General features: G+C 39.3%; 1 protein-coding gene across 8 annotated transcripts in view; it reads left to right on the forward strand.

The window, feature by feature from the left end:
- nfia (nuclear factor I/A) overlaps positions 1-24,601 on the forward strand; it is a 151,646-nt gene that overhangs the window by 119,000 nt on the left and 8,045 nt on the right. For 2 of the 8 annotated variants that reach the window (XM_079592157.1, XM_079592161.1), the window contains 6 exons: positions 1,562-1,689; positions 3,277-3,327; positions 10,620-10,748; positions 17,895-18,073; positions 19,126-19,291; positions 20,530-20,621. In XM_079592157.1, coding sequence (XP_079448283.1) covers positions 1,562-1,689; positions 3,277-3,327; positions 10,620-10,748; positions 17,895-18,073; positions 19,126-19,291; positions 20,530-20,621 — 745 coding nt within the window. The remainder of the gene's footprint in view (positions 1-1,561; positions 1,690-3,276; positions 3,328-10,619; positions 10,749-17,894; positions 18,074-19,125; positions 19,292-20,529; positions 20,622-24,601) is intronic. The other 6 variants (XM_079592159.1, XM_079592163.1, XM_079592158.1 and 3 more) reach the window with 3 other exon arrangements.

Here is a 24,601-nt window from a genome sequence, read left to right on the forward strand (position 1 = left end):
TGTCACTTTAACATAACGCAGCATAGCTAAAATCAACACAAACGTACAAAAACATTTGTGCTAATATGTAACATGCACATTTGAAAACACAACAATCATTATGTGTACGTTCATTTTAGCCATTTCCATGAAGTACATTTGTTGAAAATGATAGAATGCACTCGTCAGTAAGTGGACGTTACAGTGTTTTTGGGCATCATAAGTGCCTTTGATGCACAAAAATGTAGTTTAGAGCACTAACTTGCAGGCTTTTGAGCCCATGTGTGCACGCTCACATGCATCTGTGTGTGTGTGTGTGTGTGTGTGTGTGTGTGCGTCTGCCCACATGCTTCAGTGGCCTCTTCAGCCAGGCCTGCCAAAGCAAACATCTGGAATAAGGACCCTGTGTGTGGCTGCATGCTAGAAACTAATTAAGCGATTATGAGTGAAAAACACCAGTAGGCCTTACATTAACAAATAAATGTCAGAGCTCAACTTACAGCAGATAACTCACACACACACATGACCACCAGCCTCCAGTGATTCCTCACTTCTCTCTCTCTCTGTGTGTGTGTGTGTGTGTGTGTGTGTGTGTGTGTGTGTGTGTGTGTGTGTGTGTGTGTGTGTGTGTGTGTGTGTGTGTGTGTGTGTGTGTGTGTGTGTGTGTGTGTGTGTGTGTGTGTGTGTGTGTGTGTGTGTGTGTGTGTGTGTGTGTGTGAATTAAGCTTGCATATATGTCTCTGCTGTCCATTTTCTTGGCCTGAATAAATATATTCTATATTAATTATATCTATTCTAAACTAAATTCAATCTTTTATTGAAATATAATAGCTTTCTTCACCTCAAATAACCTTTCTACTGTAAACAGAGCTGTGTATATAGACATGTGAATTTATGAAAATATCTTTATAGATAAATCATTGAATTTTTAATGTATTTGATTTAATATTTCATACCATATTCATATACAATTTTTTATATTTTTTTATTTGACATATTTCATGATTTTCATTTATTTTGAAGACTGTTCCAAATTAATAAATATATGTATTAATAGATCATATTGATAATTAATATTTATATAATTTTCAAATTAATATAAGTAATAGATATATATGACAATATACATTTCATGAAATATTACAATATTGAAATGCATTCGTGTCAATTAATTAATTAATTAATACATTAAAAATCCATTTTATTTTGTATAAAAATATTTCTATTTTGCCTGCTTTATTTATTTTGCTTATTTTATATTTTTATTTATAGATTATATTTATTGACGTGTTAATTTATTTACAATTTTTTTAAATAATTTTATTTATTTAAAAAAACATTTTAACATATTGATATTTTTAATAAAAGCTGTATTATTTACAGCATAATGTGGGCGAGATAAAAACCATATTAATAAATAATATCATAACACTTAATTATCCACTCACATGGGTGAAATCAAGCCCCGGCCCTGAAATACATCACATTGAGACATTTAATTCTTTCTGAATGCTTTTTAATGTTGCCTATATCAGAATGAAATGTGAAACTCTCTTGTCTTGTCTCTTTTTTTGTCGCACAGTTCTGCAAAGCGTATCAAATGCATGGAGGATGAGGTGGACAGTCCGGGAGAGGAGTCCTACTACCCAGGTCAGGGACGCTCGCCTGGCAGCGGCAGCCAAGCCAGCAGCTGGCATGAAGTGGAGCCAGGTAACCATCCACCCTGAAAGCCAGCCTCACACACACACACACACACACATATTCACACTCTCACACTGTGGGGTTGCGGGTGGAGAGCGAGCGAGCGATCTGTGTGTGTTTGTGCATCCTGTGGGGTGTGCTGGTTGTGGGACGGCAACAGCTGTGTGGGGATTATTTCTGTTCTTCTTCTTCTTTTTTTGGGGGGGGAGGGGTTTCAGCATCTCTGATCCGTCTCTCTGGGTATGACATTTAGGAGATGGCACACTAAAACTCAAATGGCAGCTCATTTGTTTTTCTTTTTTAAAGATTTACAGCGTCTGCCCCCCCCTCAGTCCATCTCAGAAGTTAACCATAGATGGCTTGTAGATGCAGACTCATTTAACTTCATACCCATGTGTCTACTAATAATGCTAACAATGTATGAAGGGTCCCGTAAGACAGCGTATGTGTGTGGGTTTGAATGTTGAGTGCTGATTCATCTCGGACCACGTGCGTGTGTCCTGTGAACTCATTGCCACAGAGCAGAGGACTGTAAATCTGTCCTGCTCCAAAGCGTCTTCAATCAAGTCTCGCTCTCCCTCCATATTAGAAATAGACACCGCATAGTGGACGGAGATAGAGCGAAAACATGCGTCACATATTATAGCCAGGTCAGAACAGAGCTAAAGCAGGGTATTAGAGGGCATGATCGTTATTAAGAGAATCATTCAAGAAATTGAATCATTCTGATTCCAATTCCACGTAAAGATTCGAGACGAGTTCATTAATGATTCATTTATTGATTATTGTGGTACTTTTGCAGTACCAGTTCTCGAGCCGAACACAACGACAGTGATGACTTGTGATTCTCTGGGTCAAAAGGTCATTTGTTAGTTAGTTATATACACTGAATTAAACTGAGGACTCACACGCAGCCCCAGAATTTTTTCAAATTACAGCATAGTATGAAATTATATAGTATAGAATATTTTTGTTTTTAATAAATATATTATTGCAAAAATGAAATTCATAATAAATTATATAAAATATGATATTAATATAAGATAATATTATTATATTTTATACTACTTATTATTTATTATATTTTATATTAATAATATATGTATATATTTTAAGTATACATAAATATATTTCACTTCTTACTGATTTAAAACTTCTTTACATTTTTATATTAATAATAATTAAGCTCATCTTTAGCTTCTGCACACGCAGCTCAAACATCAATTCACGACATTAATAAGGATGATTGGGACTGTCATATTACATAACATTATAATGAGAACACTATTGTAATAAAACATTGTGAATTCTTTGGGTTTAGTTGCTCTGTAGTCGTATTTTGTCTAAGAATACAGTCAGACATTGAAGGAAGTCAGGAAGATCCAGAGAAGGAAACCACAAGACAAAGTCGTGTGTGTGTGTGGGTGTGTGTGGGTGTGTGTGGCTGTCTGGCAGGTTCTGGACACATCATATCTGACATGAATGGTTGAACTGCTAAGGTATTGCACATTTGCTTCTACACCTCTTATTCACCCTGCCTTTTTTTGTTCTTTTGTCCCTCCTTGTTTCTTTCTCCTCCTTCCTTGTCTTTCAAAGCTGGATATAAACTGCGTGGCTCGCTAGCTAGTTCGTTCATCTCAAGACAAGGTAAAACTACATCAATGTTGTCACCCTTCCACACCTCACCTTCCCTCCCCACCAAAAAAAGGAGCTCGTCCATTGTGCCGTCTAGTTTTGTCGTCGTCGTGGTTGTTGTTTCGTACCTTTTTTTTTTTTTTGGTGTTGTTCTATTCAGATGACCCCCCCCCCCCACACACACACACACACACACACACACACACACACACACACACACACACACACACAACAGCTTTCCCCCTCACAGCCACATCTACCCGCAAAAAAAAAAGAACAAAAAATCTGAAGAATGTTTTTGTCCCCCTGAAATGACATGCACCCCCTGCCTCATGATATACCTATGATTTGTATTTGTGCATGATGTCATCCACATCCATAAATGGTGCATCTGGAAACGTTTGCGCTAAAGTGACGTGTCTTTGTGTTTTTGAGGACGCGATGTCTGAAGAAGTTGTGATAATTATATTAGGGATGTGCAAAAGTATGTTTTCAAAACTAGTCGGGCGGGAGTCTATTTTTTATATAATAAATTAAAAGACAGCTTTTCTGAAAAGTTGTCTCTCTAAATCCATCCTCATTAAACCAGTTACACTGTATATTTAAGCTAAAGAGTATAAGAGACAAATCTAGATTAACTCGCTCAAGTCAACCTCCCTAACCGACTACCGGTACTTGGTTATTGGACGTTCAGTTGACTAGTCCACATTTCTGACACATCCCTAAAGACGATGCAAATGGGAAATATGGAGGGGTGCTATTGATTTAGAGCTGTGTCTGACTTCACAGTTGCTTCGGCACCAAGCAAGTGAGAGTCTGTTCCAATGTGTGTTTGCTCGAATGTGAGAGGGAATGTGTGAGTAAACTAAGAGGGTGAGAGAAAAAGTGAGTGTGATTTGACCTCCGGATCACTCGCTCGTCCATGACAGGATCACATTTCTCGTCCAATCAGCCGCTTGCATCCATTTTTCAGCCGTGGTGTCGAACATCAAAAAGACTGTGACATCTCGAGCTCTTGTTATGCCTGCCATCTGTTTGATTTGTATTCCTTTCCATGAATTTACACCGAGTGTGTTGGTTGTGTGTTTGTGTTTATGTATGTGTGTGCGGGCCTCTCCTATCTTTATTTGATAGCGGAGACCTTCGCTATGTGTTTAAAATTAGCCAGCCTTTCGAAAGTATGTCCGCGGCAGCAGCATGTTTGTCATTGCTCAGGTAGCGGGTGTCAGGTGATAGGGCGGTGTAGGGACCACGGGGTGACGTCTACCTGTCATTCTTCTTGTGTCAGCGCAGTCATAGTCCTTGCCACCTACTCAAAAACTAAAAATTTCTAAATTATATTAACATTTAACATCCAATAAATAATTGAATAATACAATGTTTAATTATAAAATGATCAAAGTAGTATAAAATGTGTATTTAATTCAAATTAAAAACTATATATATATATATTAGTGTTATACTGAAATTTAAAAAATGTGACGATACCAGCACTTCCCTCTAGCATTTTGAACGCTGTTGAACAGATTCTTAAACACCTCTGATTGGCCATTGTGTTCACATACTCAATATATATGTCTCTGATTGGCCATTGTGTTCACACACTCAACATATAAGTCTGTGATTGGCTACAATGATCAGCGCTTCAAAAACATGTCGTAAATAGACGTCTTTGACGCTCTTCACTGAGCTACATTAAAAAATATATAGATATTAAATATTAATTTAATATACAGATACACACGGGAGCATTTGAAAGCAGACATCTATCGGCGGATATATTAGGTATCCGCTGATAGACACTGCTTTCAAATGCTCCCGTCTGTATCTGTATATTAAATTAATATTTAAAGATCTGTATATATTTTTAATGTAGCTAGATATTTAATATTGATCTATATATATTTAATTTAAACATTTTTCACAAATTTTCATCTTTGTGTATTTAAATTTTAGTTTATCACATTTAATTAAATATATATTTATTAAACATTTATTAGATATTACATATTTACATAACATGTTGTATGTACATTTAAAAAATAAAGAAATTTTTAATTAAACTTATTACATTATTTAAAAACGATATTACATTATTATATCGCGTGTGTTGAGACTAGTTTGGGCCAGCGCTGATTGATGTGCCGGAGGGGACGGCGAGCGCTACAGGACGAGAGCAGCAGAGAGACGCACTCAATACAGAATTGCCTCCTCGCCCGTCTGGGTTCTGTCAATTTGTCAGCCGTGAGGAAGGGAGAAAGCCAGGGAAGAGGAGAATCGGGCCAGGACCGGTACCAGCGTGTAATAACGCCTCGGAAGGGAAAGTGCTGACTACAGCTGGGCTTTGATTCCAACTGACAGAACCTTTTCAAGTGTTCATTACTCACTCCGAGACATCAGGCCCAGTCCACCGCAAGCACAGACACTTACACACACACAATCAAAAGAGAACTGTCCGCCAACCCACAGGTTTCATTCTGTTTTCTCTTTGGACTTCCCCACTCTACAGGCACCAAAATATCCCCTTAAGGACTTTGCCAGAGCTCAATCGAAGAACACAGCTTCCTGCATGCTGTGTACCTGATCCAAATGTGGCCATCAGTTGGTCCTGTAGCTGATGGACCTTGTTTTGACCTGCTAAACCATGCTGGTCAGGCTAGTTAGATTTGGTAGACCAGCAACAAACCGGCTATTATCGTAATTGAAACGTTGAGTTGTTCATGAAAACATGAATCCGACATGTTCCTTTTTCCAAAACAGGTGGCCAGCAACACGTCATCTCAAAGTTGTCAGAAGCAGTGCTAACAAAATAGAGTTATTGCGCGACAAGCTACCTGCTGATGATGCTGAATTCAGCATTAAACATCTCAAACTTACACCAAACCACATTAATTCCCAAAACCCCACCCCACAGAAAAGTAGAGTATAATGCCAGTGACATTACAATGACAGATGCAGCAGTAGGCCATCAACATGTCATCAAAAGCAATGCTAACAAAATAGGATTCTCGCACAACAAGCTAACTGCTAATGAAGTCGAATTTGGTGCTAAACTTGAAATGTTCGCTTCAACTGCTGTGTGAACACGCAAATTGATTAACAGGAAATCAAAGCGACTTTGGATAGCGAAATATAGATTAGTCAGTAAATAAGATGTCCAAAGTGTTGATGTACTTAAGAAATAGCATTAGCTATAGCTAATGTTCTTCTGATTCTCTGCAGGGGCCTGTGAAAGTGTGTGCTTGTATATATGTGTGATTCTCATCCTTTTATCCCTCGCTCCATTCCCTTTTCCACAACTTTCTGTATTCTATCAACGTCTCTTTCGTCTGTGTCATGGTCTCGGGTGAGTAGTGTTTTGGTTACATTGGGCTTCACAAACACCTGAAGAGTTTGTCCCAATGACACTGTACGTTTCCACTCCGCTCTGTCTTCCACCGCTGTCAGCGTACTCATTGAAATTGATCTTTTGAAGCATTCTGCACTGAACGTGTGAGTGTGAGGAGAAAATGAGAACAGCTGAATGGGGAATTTTGTATGTGTTTGATGAATGAAGACTGGAAAATATTGGTAATCTGTGCTAAACGTGCTTCCTTTAAATCTTTTACCATATTCGTATTCAAGTAGCGATCATCTCTTCCTGGTTTCATTGACCCCTTAGATGACCTTTCCATGAACTCAAGTGACCCATTTAAGTTTCAAAGGGGTTTAAGCCCATCACTAACGTATCATTGATGCTGGGAAGAGATGCTTTCTTTCTTTCCATCTTGTGTTCTCTCTCTTTCTTGCGCCTGAAAGGGGAAGGAGTCTGCGAGGGCTGGAGAAACCAAGGATGACTTCTAATCACTTACATGCACACAGATATGCACCAAAACACTTGCACATGCACAGTTTACCTCCCCATTTCTAAAAACAAGTCAAAAATCAGAAAACGACAACATATCGCGGCAATACACCTTGAGCTGTGTGTTTATAATTTATGTTATTCATATTAATAATATTTATTGATATTAACGTTAATATTGCCTTAAAATACATTTTTACTATTTATTATTATTATTATTTATAATTAATTTTAACATTAATATTTAGGATAATCTGTGATGCAATATTTTACAGGTTTCATATTTGTTATTATTGTTCATATTAATAACAGTAATAATAAAATTGCATAACAGAACATGCTAAATAAAAATATAGTATTGATATTAATAATAATTGGTTTTGAACGTCTCTCCCACAAATCTTTTTTTTTTTTTTTTTTTTTTTTTTTTATATATTTTTCATTTAGAAAGTGTAAATCTTGTGGCCACTACTAGCAAGTGAATCAGCACTGAAGATTACAAATTTGAACCACTCGCTAAACATTTGACCGTAACAATTCGAATTTTTGCAATTCTAGAAAGAAATGCCGTTCTTAAAACTTTTAAAGATGTAAATGCCTGTAGCCTGCCTCTTTGCGGCATCAAATACACTGCATAAACACACGGTATATTAGATGTAAAATCACTCTAGATAGACTAATTTAACCATAATTGGCTCACAACAGGTCTCTGTATTGGGTTGTCTGTGGGGGCGTCCCGTACACCAGTGCTGTGATATAACGAGAACATGTGGACAGCGCGAGGAGAGTGGGGGCCAGCTAAAACCATTAATACAACTTAAACCCCACATGATTGAATTGCACTAGTTAAAGTCATTTGCTAGCGTCTGGATGAACTTGTTCCTCTGGGGGATGGTGGGTGTGTGAGTGGACTGCTCTCTGGGAAAAATAAGACATAAGACCAGCGCTTATATCCTGTCCCAGTCCAGAAGAATGGACTAAACACTTTGACTGGGTGACAAATGGGCCAGCGGTGCCTCCTAATTGCCCCTTCTATTTGCAGTTCATTCTTATCAATTTGCATTTCTATCCTCAAGTGGCTAATCGGCCATGGGTTTCCCCCACGTCTGTCTATTTTTACCCCAAAGCGAGAGGTAGAGTGAGGCAGTATGGGAGCGCTAATGCCGGAGGGAGGAGTTGAACTAACGTGGCTGAGCATGCACTAACAGACTTCAGTCATTCTCAGTTAGCTCATGTTAGCCTGTGCGTCTGAACTGTTGCTCGCATTAACCCCTGCCAAAGCAAGGCTGCCTGCCAGACTGTGAATGTGAATGCTGTGTGCTTTGCATCCTTAACTCCTTTTCCCTCCGTGTCTGTTCAGCTTTCTCTTTCTTTTCCTCCACCACATCCTGTTTCACTCATCGCTACGTCATTTCATCCCGCTAGCCCATGGGTAAAAAGCATAAGATACTGTAAATACGGCCTTTTGATTTTGCATTTTCAGGCACCATTTTTACCATTAACAACTAACCTCACAGTCATTGTATATCAGGAATACCTCATCGGTACTGATTTGACCCAACTGTTTAGTAATTGGGAGATGGGAAAAAATATACCTTTAAAGAAATATTATGGGTTCAAAGCTACGGCCAACTACGCAGGCCCTAAGGGCACATGGTGATAAAAAAAGAAGATAGGTGGAAAACATTTTTTTTAATGCAAAAGAATTGCATTCTACTGAAAAACTTTGTGTTCTCTCGCAAAAGTATTTGCGTTCCCCTTAGAAACTTTTCATTCACTTACAGAAGCATTGAAATATGTTTTTTATTATTAGTATGGGAATATTATTATTAGTAAGAAACACAATAGATTTGTGAGCGAGCGCAAAGTTTGGGGGAATGCAAAAGTTTTGCAAGTAAATGCAAAGTTTCTCAGGGGAACACAAAAGTTTTGTGTTTAACAAAAAGTTGTAAAAGTTAAAAACTTTAGTTAAAAGTTTAACTAAACGCAAGGTTTCTTAGGCGAATATGAGGGGGGGGGGGGTGGCGATCAAATGCAAAGTTTCTTGATGAACGCAAAAGTTTTGTGAGGAAACGTAAAGTTTTTTGGGGAACGCAAACCGTTTTGTGAGCAAACGTTAAGTTTATCTGGAACGCAAAAGTTTTGTTAGCAAACGTTACGTTTATCTGGAACGCAAAAGTTTTGTGAGCAAACGTTACGTTTATCTGGAACGCAAAAGTTTTGTGAGCAAACGTTACGTTTATCTGGAACGCAAAAGTTTTGTGAGCAAACGTTACGTTTATCTGGAACGCAAAAGTTTTGTGAGCAAACGTTAAAGGGATAGTTCACTTTAAAATTAAAATTCTGTCATCATTTACTCACCCTCAAGTTGTTTCAAACCTGTATTAATTTATTTCTTTTGCTGAACACAAAGAAAGATATTTTGAAGAATGTCAGTAGCCAAACAGTAGTCTGTACCCATTGACTTCCATAGTAGGAAAAAAAAATACTATGGAAGTCAATGGGTACAGACTACTGTTTGGTTACTGACATTCTTCAAAATATCTTTCTTTGTGTTCAGCAGAAGAAATAAATTAATACAGGTTTGAAACAACTTGAGGGTGAGTAAATGATGACAGAATTTTAATTTTAAAGTGAACTATCCCTTTAAGTTTATCTGGAACGCAAAAGTTTTGTGAGCAAACATTACGTTTATCTGGAACGCAAAAGTTTTGTGAGCAAACATTACGTTTATCTGGAACGCAAAAGTTTTGTGAGCAAACGTTAAGTTTATCTGGAACGCAAAAGTTTTGTGAGCAAACGTTAAGTTTATCTGGAACGCAAAAGTTTTGTGAGCAAATGTTACGTTTATCTGGAACGCAAAAGTTTTGTGAGCAAACAGAGTTTATCAGGGAATGGAAAAGGTTTGTGTGCAAACTGAAAGTTTATCGGGAACACAAACGTTTTGTGAGCAAACAAAAAGTTTCTTGGGGAATATAAACGTTTTGTGAGCAGATGTAAAGTTTCTTGGGGAATGCAACATTTTCTCAGGGAAACGCAAACGTTTTGCAAAAGAATACAAAAGTTTTGAGAGACAACACATTATAATACAATTATATTATAATATTCTCCCCATCACCATGTCCCTTTAGGGGCTCCATACTCATATGTTTATTGTGAGAAAGGTCACAAGGTCATGCCTAATGGTCATGTCAGTTAAACATTTTAAAGTCAATACATCAAGACGCTACATATATTCACGTGACCTTGCGTTGTACTGGGACAGATTCACAGTTCGGCCCCATGTAGTGTATCCTGTGCCACACCCCGCTGGGCCTCTCAGTCTCCCCTGCTGTCTTGATCCCATCCACTCACCCAAAAAAACCACCCCACCCCTCCTATCCACTTTCTTTCCTTTGCGCCAGCCTGTATCTCCATGACCTTGCGTTATTAAACTGCACTTATCAATCATTCTTGCCAGGGATGCCATCGCCTACCACATTAAAGAAGTCAGAGAAGTCTGGTTTCATCAGCCATGTGCCTTCGCAGACCGCTTCCCCCCGAACGGCATTCACACACCATCATCGACCTGTCATTACAGGACCCAGAGGTGAGGTCCCAACACCCCACCCTCCTCAAACTGCACCACTCTTCTTCCCCAAGCCCCTAATCCCAGCCAGCAGGACCCCCACAATCCTTCAAATCCCCGTTTCCTTCACACCCCACAGTGTCCCCTTGTAAGATCAGACTGAACGAGCAGGAACTTCAGAGTCTGAACGGAGTTGGGGCGTTCACACTGACAGAGATTTGTTGTATCGAAGCATCTGGACGTCATTTTTCATTTCAATGAAAGTTGGAGATTCAACCAATTTGTGTACAGTTTAACTTCATGCAAATTTGCGACACGATGGTGATATGGACCAGGATGTTTTTATTCAATTCCAATTCGCAAACTCTCCATTCAGTTTGATTCGGATTCAATTCCGATTAATTTGAATATATTATGGTTACAATATCGACCAGCTAATGCTGTAAATTATACAGCAATCCTTCTAAATTGTTACATTACAATAAATAATTAGCAACAAGACACAAAATAAGCAGTTCAATTAATACTTTTTAGGAATCTTATAATCAACGCAGCCAAAAAAAATTCAGTGAAGCAACTGAAGTAAACTTTCAATTGCATTCCTTGTGTGAAACTGTTATTTTATCAATATATGTAAAAGTAATGATAACTTGATGTTAATGTTTTGATTCACTTAAAATAATCGTCTAATAAGTGATGTTCATGCATCGTACTACGCTATAGAGGATGGATACCCGACCCGAGCCCGACGGGACCCGCCGGTACCCGACGGGCCGGGCCGGGTTCGGACAGATATTTAGAAATGATGTTCGGGTTCGGGTCGGGCTCGGTCACATCAGCGCGATAAGGCATTGAACATTTTAAATTTAAAACAGCTTATGTAGGTAGCCGATGTGCCTGATGCTTTCACTTGATGCAAACGTTCGTTTTTGTGATTAAAATACATGTAAAATATTACCGTTCGTCTTCCTGTGTGCGGACATTTGTTTATGTAGCCGTGACAACGAAACGCGTGCATAATGTGCGCGCGCCAGGTGTTAAGAGCGCTTGTTGCTCCGCGCGCTGATGCGCTTGTCCTGTTGACATTTCCGATTTGCCTTCCTACAGTTGCTTAATAAAAGCGGGCTTTCCACACAAACAAACGTACAATTGTCATTAGTATGAGAAAAAAATGGGATTTTAACTGTCGGGCTCGGGTCGGGCTCGAACATAAATATCTTTGTGCCTGTCGGGCTCGGGTCGGGTTCGGTTACTGCTCTGTCGGACGCGGGCCGGGCTCGGACTGAAAAAGTCGGCCCGATCCGCACTCTACTACGCTAGTTGTCCTGTATGTTTTTGATTCACTAAAAAAAGAAGTTTGGGATTTTTTTTGTTTGTTTTCTTGTTTTTTTTAGGAGGCGTGTTTTCTTGCCATTAATTTTGCTGTCAGTGTGAACTGGGCTTGAGGCAGTGTGAGTAAAAGTGAGGGAGAGTTATATATGTAGCTTGTTAAAATCGGACAGTTGTTGACAAATCCGCTAAGGACGTGAGTGCGGTCACTTTGCGAGTGCAACTCACAGTGTGTATCACCTCGTCCGGCTGCTTGATTTACATGCGTTTAATGTAAACACTTAACCGGATCTTTGAGTGTAACTTACACACGGGTTGGTTTTCTCAGTGAACGAGGCTTTATCAGAGCGTGGCCTGGATCAGGTTATCACAACTGTATTGTCACTGGCTGTGAATGGTTTTGTCATAGATAAGGACGGTTTTTAATCAAAACCAAAAGCGGCTACGCATTGCCGTCTTTGCGTGGTTGTGAGTTAAAGTAAGAAAAATAAAGTCAAGATTGTTGAATTGTTCTGGTTTGTTGGCTGGTTTGTAGTTTTCAAAGCGCTTTGTTTTGTACAGTATTCAATGACCTCGATGCAAAAGTCAGGCTTTGTGTGTAAATTTACCAGTTTTTGCTTTTCTCTATCATTAATATTCTTATTTTTGCTGGATATAAAGCCAAACGGCTCACAGAACTGAGCCAAAGGGCCAGTTTCCAGCATGAATTACTTGTTGAAGTATTAACCACAACTTAATTTGTGAGGCTATTAGTATTAAATCACACTTGGAAGTGGTATCGCTGTCATGTGAATATTTTATGTCCACATGGACGTGAGGCGCAAAATAGATCGCGATTTAATATGCATATGCGGCGAGGCTTGTCGCCCCTTTAAGAGGACTTCTTAAAAGCTAAATCCATGAATCTATGATTGATTTAAAGTGCCTCCCTCTCTTTCAAGACGTTAGTCAAACCCGGTTTATGCGGTTAGGCGGGGCGGCCGGAAAACTTCTTTTTCTAAAACCATTAAAGAATATTTAAAACCGCCTAAATCTGTCCTCCCTTTCAATTGACCATGCGACTACGCAACACTTGCTCTTTCTTCCTTTTCGGTGTTATTCAAACTGGGTGAAGTGGGAACCTGTTGCCTATTGCATAAATAAAGCCTTTTATTATCACCTTAGTTATTATTTTGATAATCCACCATTCAATGAAAGTTGGCAGCAATGGGCCGGCGATGAAAAAAGGTTGAGAAAAGCGAGAAAAAAAGATCAGTGAACCAACACGATTTGCAAAGTGGAACTAATCCAGAGCCTTTTCTATTACACGCGGGTGGCGGCACAATGGCAACTGAGGAACCGCGCTCAACCAGCTGCTGGAGACTGCCTCCTTTTCAGCTCATCATTATCATTTCCATATTTGCTTTGGGAGGTATGTGTCCGCTGGACCCCCCTCAGATTAACTTTTAGGGCCACCCACTACCTCTGTTGCCGGGCCTATGCCTCTTTTGTCAGCAGTGAAAACACACAGTGATAGAAATAAGGCAAACAGGTACTGTTTTCCTTCAAACTTGCACCTGCAACGAGTTTATAAGTTCAAACTTGGAGATTAGTGACTACTAATTGTTGTTCTTAATTTGGTTGCATATAATAAGAAGCATCCAAAATTATGTTGAAAAGCTGTGCATGTCAATTTTATCTTGTTGTAATTAATTTTTTGTTGTTGTTGTTTGCCTCACATAACTGACAGTAACAATACATGTAATTGAAATAAAATAATTACTGTATTTAAATAAGTATATAAATATGGAAATATGAATATACATTTAATTTAATAAATAGGCAAAATATGTATCAATACAAATAAATACATAATAAAAAAAATAATATAAGTAGTACTTAAAACACATTTTATTATTTATTAATAAATACATAATAAAAATATATAAATACATAAATAATAGAAATATATAATTTTAAAAAATCCAAATTTGTGATTTTTATACTGATGCGGTTGGATTCATTTTTATTTCATTTTTTTTCTCACATAACTGTTAACTGTAAAATTAAATTGTATAAATAAATAATAATAATAAAATAATTAGTAAATTTAAATATGTAAATATTTACATAAATATAAATATTCATGTCATATTTAAATAAATGAATACATATAGATTAATAATTTTAATAAATAAATGGGTATTAAAATAAAATGTATTATTAATGCATTATTGATAATGAATAATAATTAAAAAAACTAAAAAAAAGAATAATATATAGTGAAACAAAATACTATAAAATAAAACATATCTATAATAAAATTATCAATTATAAAATAAATACTACTTTATATTTATTTGTTTGTTTGTTTTGAAACTTGAAATGCATAAGTAACAGTTTCGTGCTGAAGAGCGTTCAAGTCAGTTATTCTCATAATATTCTCTCTCATAAAATGTAAATGAGTGTAAATGTCATCATACACATCTAAAGATCTCACTGATTTAATTTGGTTAGTCTACTATTTTTTTCAACCATTATTCATGATTGGAGGCTTCTGTACATTTATAGTTTACACATAGGGTACGGCTTCAACTAAGTTTGATGGTGCAACTCTCAAACATTTAGCCACAACTAAGCTAAGTTTTAACTTGAGTTACACCCCAGGTTCTCTTTACCCATTAACACCATTTAATGCCATGGCGCCACGCTTGCTAGAACAACCCGCTGGTTTATAAAGCACAAAGTCATTTCTAAGGATCAGACTCTTCTCCTGGGGCTCCCATGATCTCCTGGTGTCTGTAGTTAAGACATGGCTATTCTCTTTCTCACGCTTGTGTTCTGGTATTAGTCTCATCACCACCCCTTTTTAATTCATCAAGCCTCTTTCTGCACATCAGTGGGGTTTTCCACATGCGCTACATGAATAGTAAGGCACAGGAGACGGTGTCTCCATTTTAGTGCAACGGGGAACGCTGAAGACGGAAGAGTTGACAGCCTTGAAAGTGAATTATGTCGTCCAGCAGCCTTGACAACTCGAGACACGGTCAAACTTTGTTTACTTGCAATTTTCCGTCCAAATAACCACCATTAAATGAATAGGAACATGACATGGGAGCAAGCCATTTAAGTAATTGGCTATCGTTCCACAACACTTAGATTCTGTCAGCGAGTGAAGAAGAAAAAAAAAGAGTTTTTTTTCTCCGCACTAATTGACTGTGCCAATTTGCATAATTAACATGGTAGGTTTCGCTGTAGCTGACGCAAGCTGGTTACCAAAACTGTAACACTGATCTACAGTTCGTTTGGCTCTAGAGAACCGACCCCGTGATGATTTAGAGCCTGAACAGGTACGCGTTTATCCTCGTGAGGGCGAGTGATTGACGACGTTTGAAAAAATGGTTTTGTTTGGCGAGGAGAAACGTCACGAAAGCGGTCCAGTCTCAACATGTTGCCTCCAGATAGATGCCGCGATGCCAGTTGGATCCACTTCTTAGAATAACGGAGCAGAAACCATATGCTGCTCAAGTGTTTCATTAAGTCAGCTCTTGGATTGCAGATAGTACTTGCGAATTTCATGGAAAAGGCCGTTTAATGCAGTCTCTGGGACGGTTGGTTTCCATGTCCTGCTCCGGTTACATTTGGTGTGATAATTTCTACATTTTTGTTTTATTGATCATCTTTTTATGAATAATATATTTGAAAAGAATACTTTGTCATTTCATTTTCATTACTTTTAGTGTTTTACTCCGATTCTAGTCAACAAAAATAAAAAAATTGTTGACGATAACGAAACCAAATATTCTAAAGTGTGTGTGTATACACACACACACACAGTTATCCAAATTAGTTTGCTCTTTTTTTCATCTTGTCTTTGTTATCGTCGACAAAGTAAAATCTTAAGGGCATTTTGTCTGCAATTGCGTTGACGAGATTATCACTGGGCTATGCAACGTGACTAGCAGTTTTGTGTATACTGGGGCTGAATGTGTGTGTTTGTTAGCATTTGTGCTAAGTACAAGAGTGTCGTCCACTCAAATCCTGACTCAGCCTTGTAAAGGGTGTGTCTCAGAGGGGGTCGGTCGCTGCGGCAGCGCCTCGGGCTAATCCAATACGCCAGAGACGGTAAAGAGACAGCGAACGTGTCTTCGCATCTCCTTCATAAAAGTTTGCGTCCTACCCCCAACAGAAAGAGCCAGGCCATGAAAAGACGGCATCTGGAAAGGTAAGACGGAGAACGACACCAAAAGAAGGGCAGAAGAGAGTCGTCCATTCCATTATTACTGTAAATACAATGGCTACATCGCAGCCCCAGCGTCCAGAGTTTCCAGTCACCCTCTATTGACAGAGCCATAAATCAAGGCCAGAGCTAAGTGAATTACTGCAGCAGGGGGCTGTGGTTTTAACAATGTTTATGTAGTATCAGCTTACCATCTCTCCTGAAAGAGAGCGAGAGATTGGAGAGGGTGAGTGCGGAGTCTTATTAACTCTGCTGCGATACATCACAGGCTTAAAGACCCCGAGCTGCCGCACATCCCAGGCATTATACTAATAACCAATAACTGAATATTACCTCTATTAAGAGCCGCCTAATTAGATTGTGCCGTTACAATTAAATACTTGATAAGGTTCGATCCATTAAAGGACTGTCAGTCCCAGAGCGCTCCGAAGGCCTGCCAGAAAGGTGCGAGAGAGCCGAGGAACGATACGTCTCTGAGACATTTTATTAGTTGCATCGGTCGTAATGATGCAAAAAGGAATCACAGAATGAGGATCTGGCGCCCTTTGGTGTCAAGTACCGCGCTCTGTGCGTTTTTCAAGTGTTGTTGACTGAACAGCTGGTTATTGCGGTGCTTTCCCATTGTTACGAACAGGTGCATGCATTGTGTGCGAGTGTGTGCTGTCAAACCTTTTGAGTCAGGGTAGATACCACTTTAATTTGATGTGAACAACAACAAGGCCGTAAGGGATTAAAGTACAGCCAGGTGTAATACGTTTTTAGAGGAATCCAAAAATGAAAATTCGGTCAAGGACCCTTTTTACAGACTGTGATGACGTGTTTCTATGGTTATCTAGCAAAGTTTTTATATTTTATATATTTTTTAAATGTTATGTTATTTGTAATGTTTTACTTTTTGTTTTATTACCTTGCCACGAAATTACAGAAAATTGTTAACGTTGCTGGATGAGTGTGAGGGAGTGGTGGCAAATTTGACATCTTTCCCTCTTCTGACCAACGTAATCTATCAATATTTTAAATCATAGAAATGCTTTTTTCTTTTTTCAAAAATTATATGTATTGTAGTTTCCATTCAACACTATACCAACAATGAGCACCTCCGCTCCCGAGAACTCCAGAAATGTGAACGGCCCATTATTTACTCATCCTAATGTCGTTGTATGACTTACTTTCCAAAGAACCCAAAAGATATTTTTTCATCCTTACAATGAAAGTCAACATTTTTCCAATATTGTTGATTTGGACCCCATTGACTTTAATTATATAGACAAAACAGTTTCAAAATATCTTCTTTTGTCTTCTGTGGAAGAAAGTCATACTGGTTTGGAGACATGGGGTAAGTAGATATTCAACACTTTCTAGCTTCATGTTCTTTTATGCTAAATCAAATATAGCATCTACGCTTACTAAAGTCGCTCGACGTTACCTCATGAATGTGGGAAGCAAGCCCACACAAAAACACGCCACCTTTGTGTGTATGTCCCCATCTGCATGAGCAATCCAACCAAGCACAAACTCACCACAATGTCCACATCCTTTCCTCATGGAGCTCCTCTTCTCCAACCTTCCTCTCCCTCTATCCTTTTCTGACCGAGCTCCTCTCTCTGTCTCTTTTCCAGCGAGTCCTCACGCCACGCCGTCAAGTCTTCATTTCCCGACGTCGCCAATCATCCAGCAGCCCGGCTCGTACTTCTCCCACCACGCCATCCGCTACCACCCCCAGGAGACGCTCAAGGAGTTTGTCCAACTTGTCTGCCCTGACAGTGGTCAGCAAGCTGGACAGGTGGGCTTCCTTAATGTAAGAAGGCGCATTTTCTACATACATACACTCCCACTAATTTCATGTCATGTTTTGTATCCCTGTAAACTAGTTGGCTAGTCTGTCATTGTCTTGTTCGTAGTGACTTGCACCGTTGTTCAGTGCCAGTACAGTGACAAAAGTTTGAAGAGATTTAGACCTTAAACATACTCTACTATGCAACTATGTATGCTTCTTGCTACACATCCAAAATAAATTAATTTCATTATGTTTTGAAAATAAGTGTCACATTGTCAACATTGCCACAAGGGGCACTATAGCAGACATTTGCATAAACTGTCTTCTTCTATGGTTAGTTTTTTTTTTAGGTCAATTACTGGCATGGCAGGCAGTACCTAGTTGAACAAAGTAGCTAAAGTTAGTTAAAATGGTGACGTTTTGCCCTAGCTACTGTAATAATAAAACTATTAGTCTAAATGCAAAGAATTTGAAGCTAACTGTAGCGCCCCCTTGAGTACTTCCTTTACAGTTAATGTTTGCCTGAACTAAATCTGAATTTGTCCATAAATGCACCCTATATATATATATATATATATATATATATATATATATATATATATATATATATATATATAACTTTATGAATAAATATTAATGTTATAAATCAACATGCATATACTATATATTTGAAACAATCATAACACAAATAGAAATCATCTAGCCATTTAAACTAAAAGTTACATGTCATTATAAACATGATACGGAAGGTCCACCTTCTCCATGCCTTAGTTTTCAGCAGGTTGTGGAGCTAATAAATCCCTTTCCGGTTCGATAGAGTGACCCGGCTCTGGGCAGACTGACGTGGCCCTGATTGGGGAGAGACAGCGTGCAGTTTGGGTCATAGATTATGAACGGTGAAGTGCGCACAGCAGCAGAATTATTTTTATGACTGGGAGCAGCAAAAAAATTGCTGAGCACATTCTTCTGACGCGCACGTGTGAGATGCTTCTGTTGTGCCTGCTGGTCATACGTGTCCGGAAGTTGATACTCGGGGTGCGTTTTCATGTTTTTCATGTCCTGTTTCTATCCAGCCCAACGGGAGCAGTCAAGGGAAGGTGCACAACCCGTTCCTGCCCACCCCCATGCTGCCGCCTCCTCCGCCTCCCCCGATGGCACGCCCTGTGCCCCTGCCCGTGTCAGACTCCAAACCTCCCTCGACCTCCACTGAGGGAGGGGGCAACTCCCCCACCTCGCCAAGTGAGTACTCGACCTCCTTTATATCTAATATTATTATTTACATATCTATCTATCTATTGTAAATGTTTAAATAACTAAATATAATCAATTTTAAACAATCCCAAAACAACAAGCTCTGACTCACACATACCTAATATTCAATTCCAAACATAAAAGCCTGGTTTCACAGACAGGGCTTAGATTAAGCCAGGATTAGGCCTTAAAAAAATCATTACTTGTGTGAATCTTGAGACAAAACAATGACACTGACATATTTTAAGATATACCAGTGCAAGTTGCTTTCAGTTAAACCAGCTCAAACATGCATTTTAGTCTGAGACTAGCTTAAGCCTTGTCTGTGAGGGTGTGTTCACACTTGGCATGTTTGGTTCGATTAAAACAAACCCTGGTGCGATTGCTCTGATTGTGCGGTTCGGTTCATTTGAATAAGTGTGAACGCTGCCATCTGAACCCTGGTGCGCACCAAACAAGCGGACCGAGACCGCTGAAAAGAGTTCCAAACGAACTCTGTTGCAAATTGAATGAAATATGAACGCAACACGGACCAAAGACATGTAAACAAACCAAAAACAGGAAGATGAGACCCTAAAAAGGACAGAATGCTCACGCATATAGTTTTTTTTCTCGTCATAATCGTGATGTTACCCGTCATGAACACGTGAACACGGGTTCTCAGCTGGTCAAAATACCATCATATGCAGGCTACGCTACGCACATACATCGAGCGCATTTAGCCCAGCACATAGCATTGTTTTGGATGTAAGGTAAGTTGTGTCACAAAATATATGTAATAAAAACCGACCAATCAGGTTGTGAATGTATATCTATGTCTTTAGGTTCGGTGATAAAAATGCCAATCTGAACGCTAAGCGGACCTGGACTAAATGTTTTTTTGTTTTGTTTTTGGTCCGGACCAAACGAACCAAGCGAAGCGAACTACAAGTGTGAACACCCTGAAACCGGGGGAAAGTGTCTCAGTTGCTTTCAGTTAAAACAGCTCAAACATGCATTTTAGTCTGGGACTAGGCTTAAGCCTTGTCTTTGAAACCAGGAGGAAGTGTCTCAGATCTCAGATATGCTTATCTACAGTGTGTTTTTTTTTAAATGTAATGAATAGAATTTCCCATCAAACATGCGCAGTGTCCGTATCAAGCCTTCCTCTCAACAGCTGCACTGCTCCCGATACAATATTGATATTCATTTTGTGTGTGTGTGTGTGTGTTTAATTCTCACCACAGCCTACTCCACACCGAGCACGTCTCCCGCTCAGCGCTTTGTCAGCGTGGGCCCCAGAGACCCCAGCTTTGTAAATATCCCTCAGCAGCCTCAGGTGAGTACATATGCCCAGATCCACCGAGTCCCTGAAAGTCCATCAAGAATGCTTGTTGTCTGTCATAATAGGCTTTCAGCAGTTATGCCAGCTCATATAACTCCCTCGCTCACTGTGAGAGCTCATAGCTGATTTATTGTGTGGCATGTTCAGACTCGGGTTCAATAGCACAGTGACCGCAACCTTGATTTATACCCCTTGCACACGTACAGTCGCCTGCATGCTACAGATTAGTTACAATTTATAATTTGACATGGCAGTTACAACATTTGGCTATTTTGAAGTTGTCAGGATCAGCCAATAACTGATAAAACAAACTGTTCAATTTCAATTAACATTTACACAGTTTACTCAACATTTATACAGTATATCAACCAATAATATTATTATATTAATATTTCACGTGATTGTTACGACGTTTGGCTGTTTTGAGGTTGTCAGGATCCGCAATTAAACATTTACGCAACGTTTACTCAACATTTACTTGAGCAAAAGAACGTTTATAATACAGAGCTGACTTAGCAACTAGTAAAAGGGAAAAAGCTAGTAGTTTAGGCTCTCCTCATGCTTATACCTAAGTCAGTGTATTAATCTGTTAAATGTTGAGTAAATGTTGTTTAAACGTTTGAGTTTCAAGTAAAAAAAATATTTGGTCACTTAAACTGTACATGAAAAGTGTTATTGCATTAGATATAAAATTTATTTTACACATAAAAAAAAAAAATCTTTTCACATAATTTTTTTTTGTATCAAATGATAAAACAATAGATAGTATGCTAGTCTGTAGTTATCAGTTTGTGCATTAGGCATTTAAAACCCATATCAGTAAACCACTGCTATTCATATATTCATAAACGGACATCAGGATCGCCCTGTTAATGTAAATGAACTTGTGTTTGTTTTTTCCAGTCATGTAAATGCTAATGTGACTGAAATGCCGCCTGTAACCTTAATCGTCACACACACATATCTACAATGACAAATGCAGCCTACACTGCCACCTGCACTCATGCAAACTGAAAAAAGAGCATCAGTTACCTCTGTAAACGCAGCTATAATACACACACACACACACACACACACACACACACAGACAGAGAGCAGAGATGAGACCACGCTCAGAGAAGCACTCAAGACTGGATTGGATCAGAGAGAGAGATTGTGTGTGTGTGTGTGTGTGTGTGTGTGTGTGTGTGTGTGTGTGTGTGTGTGTGTGTGTGTGTGTGTGTGTGTGTGTGTGTGTGTGTGTGTGTGTGTGTGTGTGTGTGTGTGTGTGTGTGTGTGTGTGTGTGTGTGTGTGTGTGTGTGTGTGTGTGTGTGTGTGTGTGTGTGTGTGTGTGTGTGTGTGTGTGTGTGTGTGTGTGTGTGTGTGTGTGTGTGTGTGTGTGTGTGTGCGTGCGTGCGTGCGTGCGTGCGTGCGTGTGTGTGTGTGTGTGTGTGAGATATGTCCGGAGGCCTGCAGCCTCCCATCGATTTATTGACTGTGTCGCAGGCCGCAAGACACGCATCCCCCAGTAGAATGGAGGCAGGTGTTTGTCAGGCCGGCTGGGAGGGGAGCGGGGGGTTGTTATTATTTATTGTTTGTATTTATTTATTACTCCTGCCCGCCTCTGCCACCCCTTCTCTCTCTCTCTCTCTCTCTCTCTCTCTCTCTCTCTCTCTCTCTCTCTCTCTCTCTCTCTCTCTCTCTCTCTCTCTCTGTCCTTCTCTCGATCACCTTTTCCTCTCTCCCTCCCCTGCTCAGGTGACATCTAAGGTTCTGTACTGGTATCCGTACATTTATTTATTACAAGCAAGAAATACATTTATATAATCTGAATGTGTTCAAAATGAAGGCAAAAACAATTTTCGTTTTTGTAAGGAGCATTATAGTTGCAGTTTCGTTTTATTTATTTTTGTAAGCTGGAGTTTAGATTTTTATGTTGGTCATTGCTATGTTTGTGTGTAATACACTCTCTCAGACAAACTCTTTTGTTTCAGTCCTCTTTTGTCTTGTTTGATGTTCAAGCCGATTCATTTTTAACATCGTAAAACTGCAAGCGAACAAATAATTGCACACCTTAATTGTTGCGGGCAGGTGTAAAGCTGTGCTTCTTTGCTTAATTCATTATACGTATTTAAAACAGCAACATTCTCATTTTACTACAAGACTGAAGTTGAAATGGAGACCATATGAGGATTTTTGCAAGCCACTTTCTGTCATCCTATAGAAACGAGGGCAATGAAACACTCAGATCAGCTGCGAGCGACGTCTCCCGAGTGCCATCACCCACTGTGTCAGTGAACTCTTTGAGGCTCTGTCTAGCCAGACAGTGATTGGACTGTGAGTTTATATTAAAGCACTGTATGAGTCTCAGACTGGCCATATTGACGAGCCTGTGACCCCACGGCAGGGTTCGGTCGCACCATTTCATTGGCCTCATAAGCTGGTACGGACCACCCTGGGGCGGGGAGGACAAAAGTTACCCGCGGTGGCCGGCGTGTTTCGGGGGGTGGGGTATAAAAGAGAACGAAAGTGACGGGCAGACAAGAATGATGTGACCCTAACTGTAAACATTCCTAGCGGCCCGGCCATGGTAACCAGGCAGAGAGCGAGAGACGGGACAGTATGATGGAGGGGTCTGCCATGGGAGGAGGGGACGGGAATGAAAGAGAAGGGTGGTGGGAGGGTGGCAGCGCCCTCAGGGGTTTGCTGCCATGGGAGCTGTTGGCGCTTGCCCTCTCAGATGGAAAGGTTGGCAGCACATGCGGAGATATACGGACGAGGATTTGGGACCAGAAGCGTCACGCCTGTTCAAACTGAGGGGCCACTTTTTAGTTTCCAAAACATTTGTATAATATAGGTTATTATCCATGCATGATTATTATAGGCATACATGTGTCTGCAGTTTTGCTTGATTATCTAAATATATAATAACATAACATTACATATAATATAATAACATTATAGATTATATACATTTTGGCAGGAATCATGCTGCCTTTTTATGTATTAATTATTTAATAAATGTAATAAAAATTATTTATTATCCTCCCTAGGTGATATTATAATGTTATGTAACTATAATAATTGAAAATATTATGAATTATATGTATATATATATATATATATATATATATATATAATAGTTATATATTGTGTATTTATAAAAAAATATAATATACAATTATCATACACATAATATACAACATATAGTAAATAATGCATATGCATAATTTGTATATAGTTATATAATGTATACAATAATTTTATTGGGTTGGACCGAAATCACACTGCAGTTTTGCTTTGTTTATATTTTTATTTCATTTTTTTGTATGGTTTTAGTTAAGGATAATATTTGAAGGCAGATCTGCATGCATGCTTGACGAAACCAACAATTAATCAATTATGATCAATAAATCACATAAAAATTGCAAACAAAAACGTGCACAGGCCCGTAATCTGTGTTTAATTGTGACGCGTGCGGGGACTGCAGCCTGACCCCGGTCCCGAAGCGGTGCAGATAAAGCAATGATTCATAAACAGCGTTTTTAATCAGAACGTGCTGGGAGGAACTGAGTGTGATGGGGAGCGCAGATAGGCACTGCAGTGTGACTCACACACACACACACACACTCAAACGCAGGCAGTAAATCGGCCCCATAGAGGCTGGGATGAGAACGCCGGCACCCTTGGCTTTTATTCGCTTCCTATAAACGTTAGCATGCGGGAGAGATAACATCAGTAATTGACTCTTGTCCTCCACGTCAATTTGCCGTAGTTAAGCATCTGCGGAGATGTCCCCGCAAAACACGCCTAACGATTATTACTCGAATTCATAATCAACGTTCATTCCGGAGACAAAGAAACCTGAAAAAGGCTGCAGGGAAAGCGACGCCTCCTTAATAGTGCCGTTTAAACAAATTTTCACAGTGCGTTTCTTCCCGAAGCCAGGAGAGGGCAGAGCGCCAGACTGCCGGACACACAAATTAATTACCCA

Source organism: Phoxinus phoxinus (assembly GCF_949152265.1).
Source record: "Phoxinus phoxinus genome assembly, chromosome: 20".
Taxonomy (NCBI): Eukaryota; Metazoa; Chordata; class Actinopteri; order Cypriniformes; family Leuciscidae; genus Phoxinus; species Phoxinus phoxinus.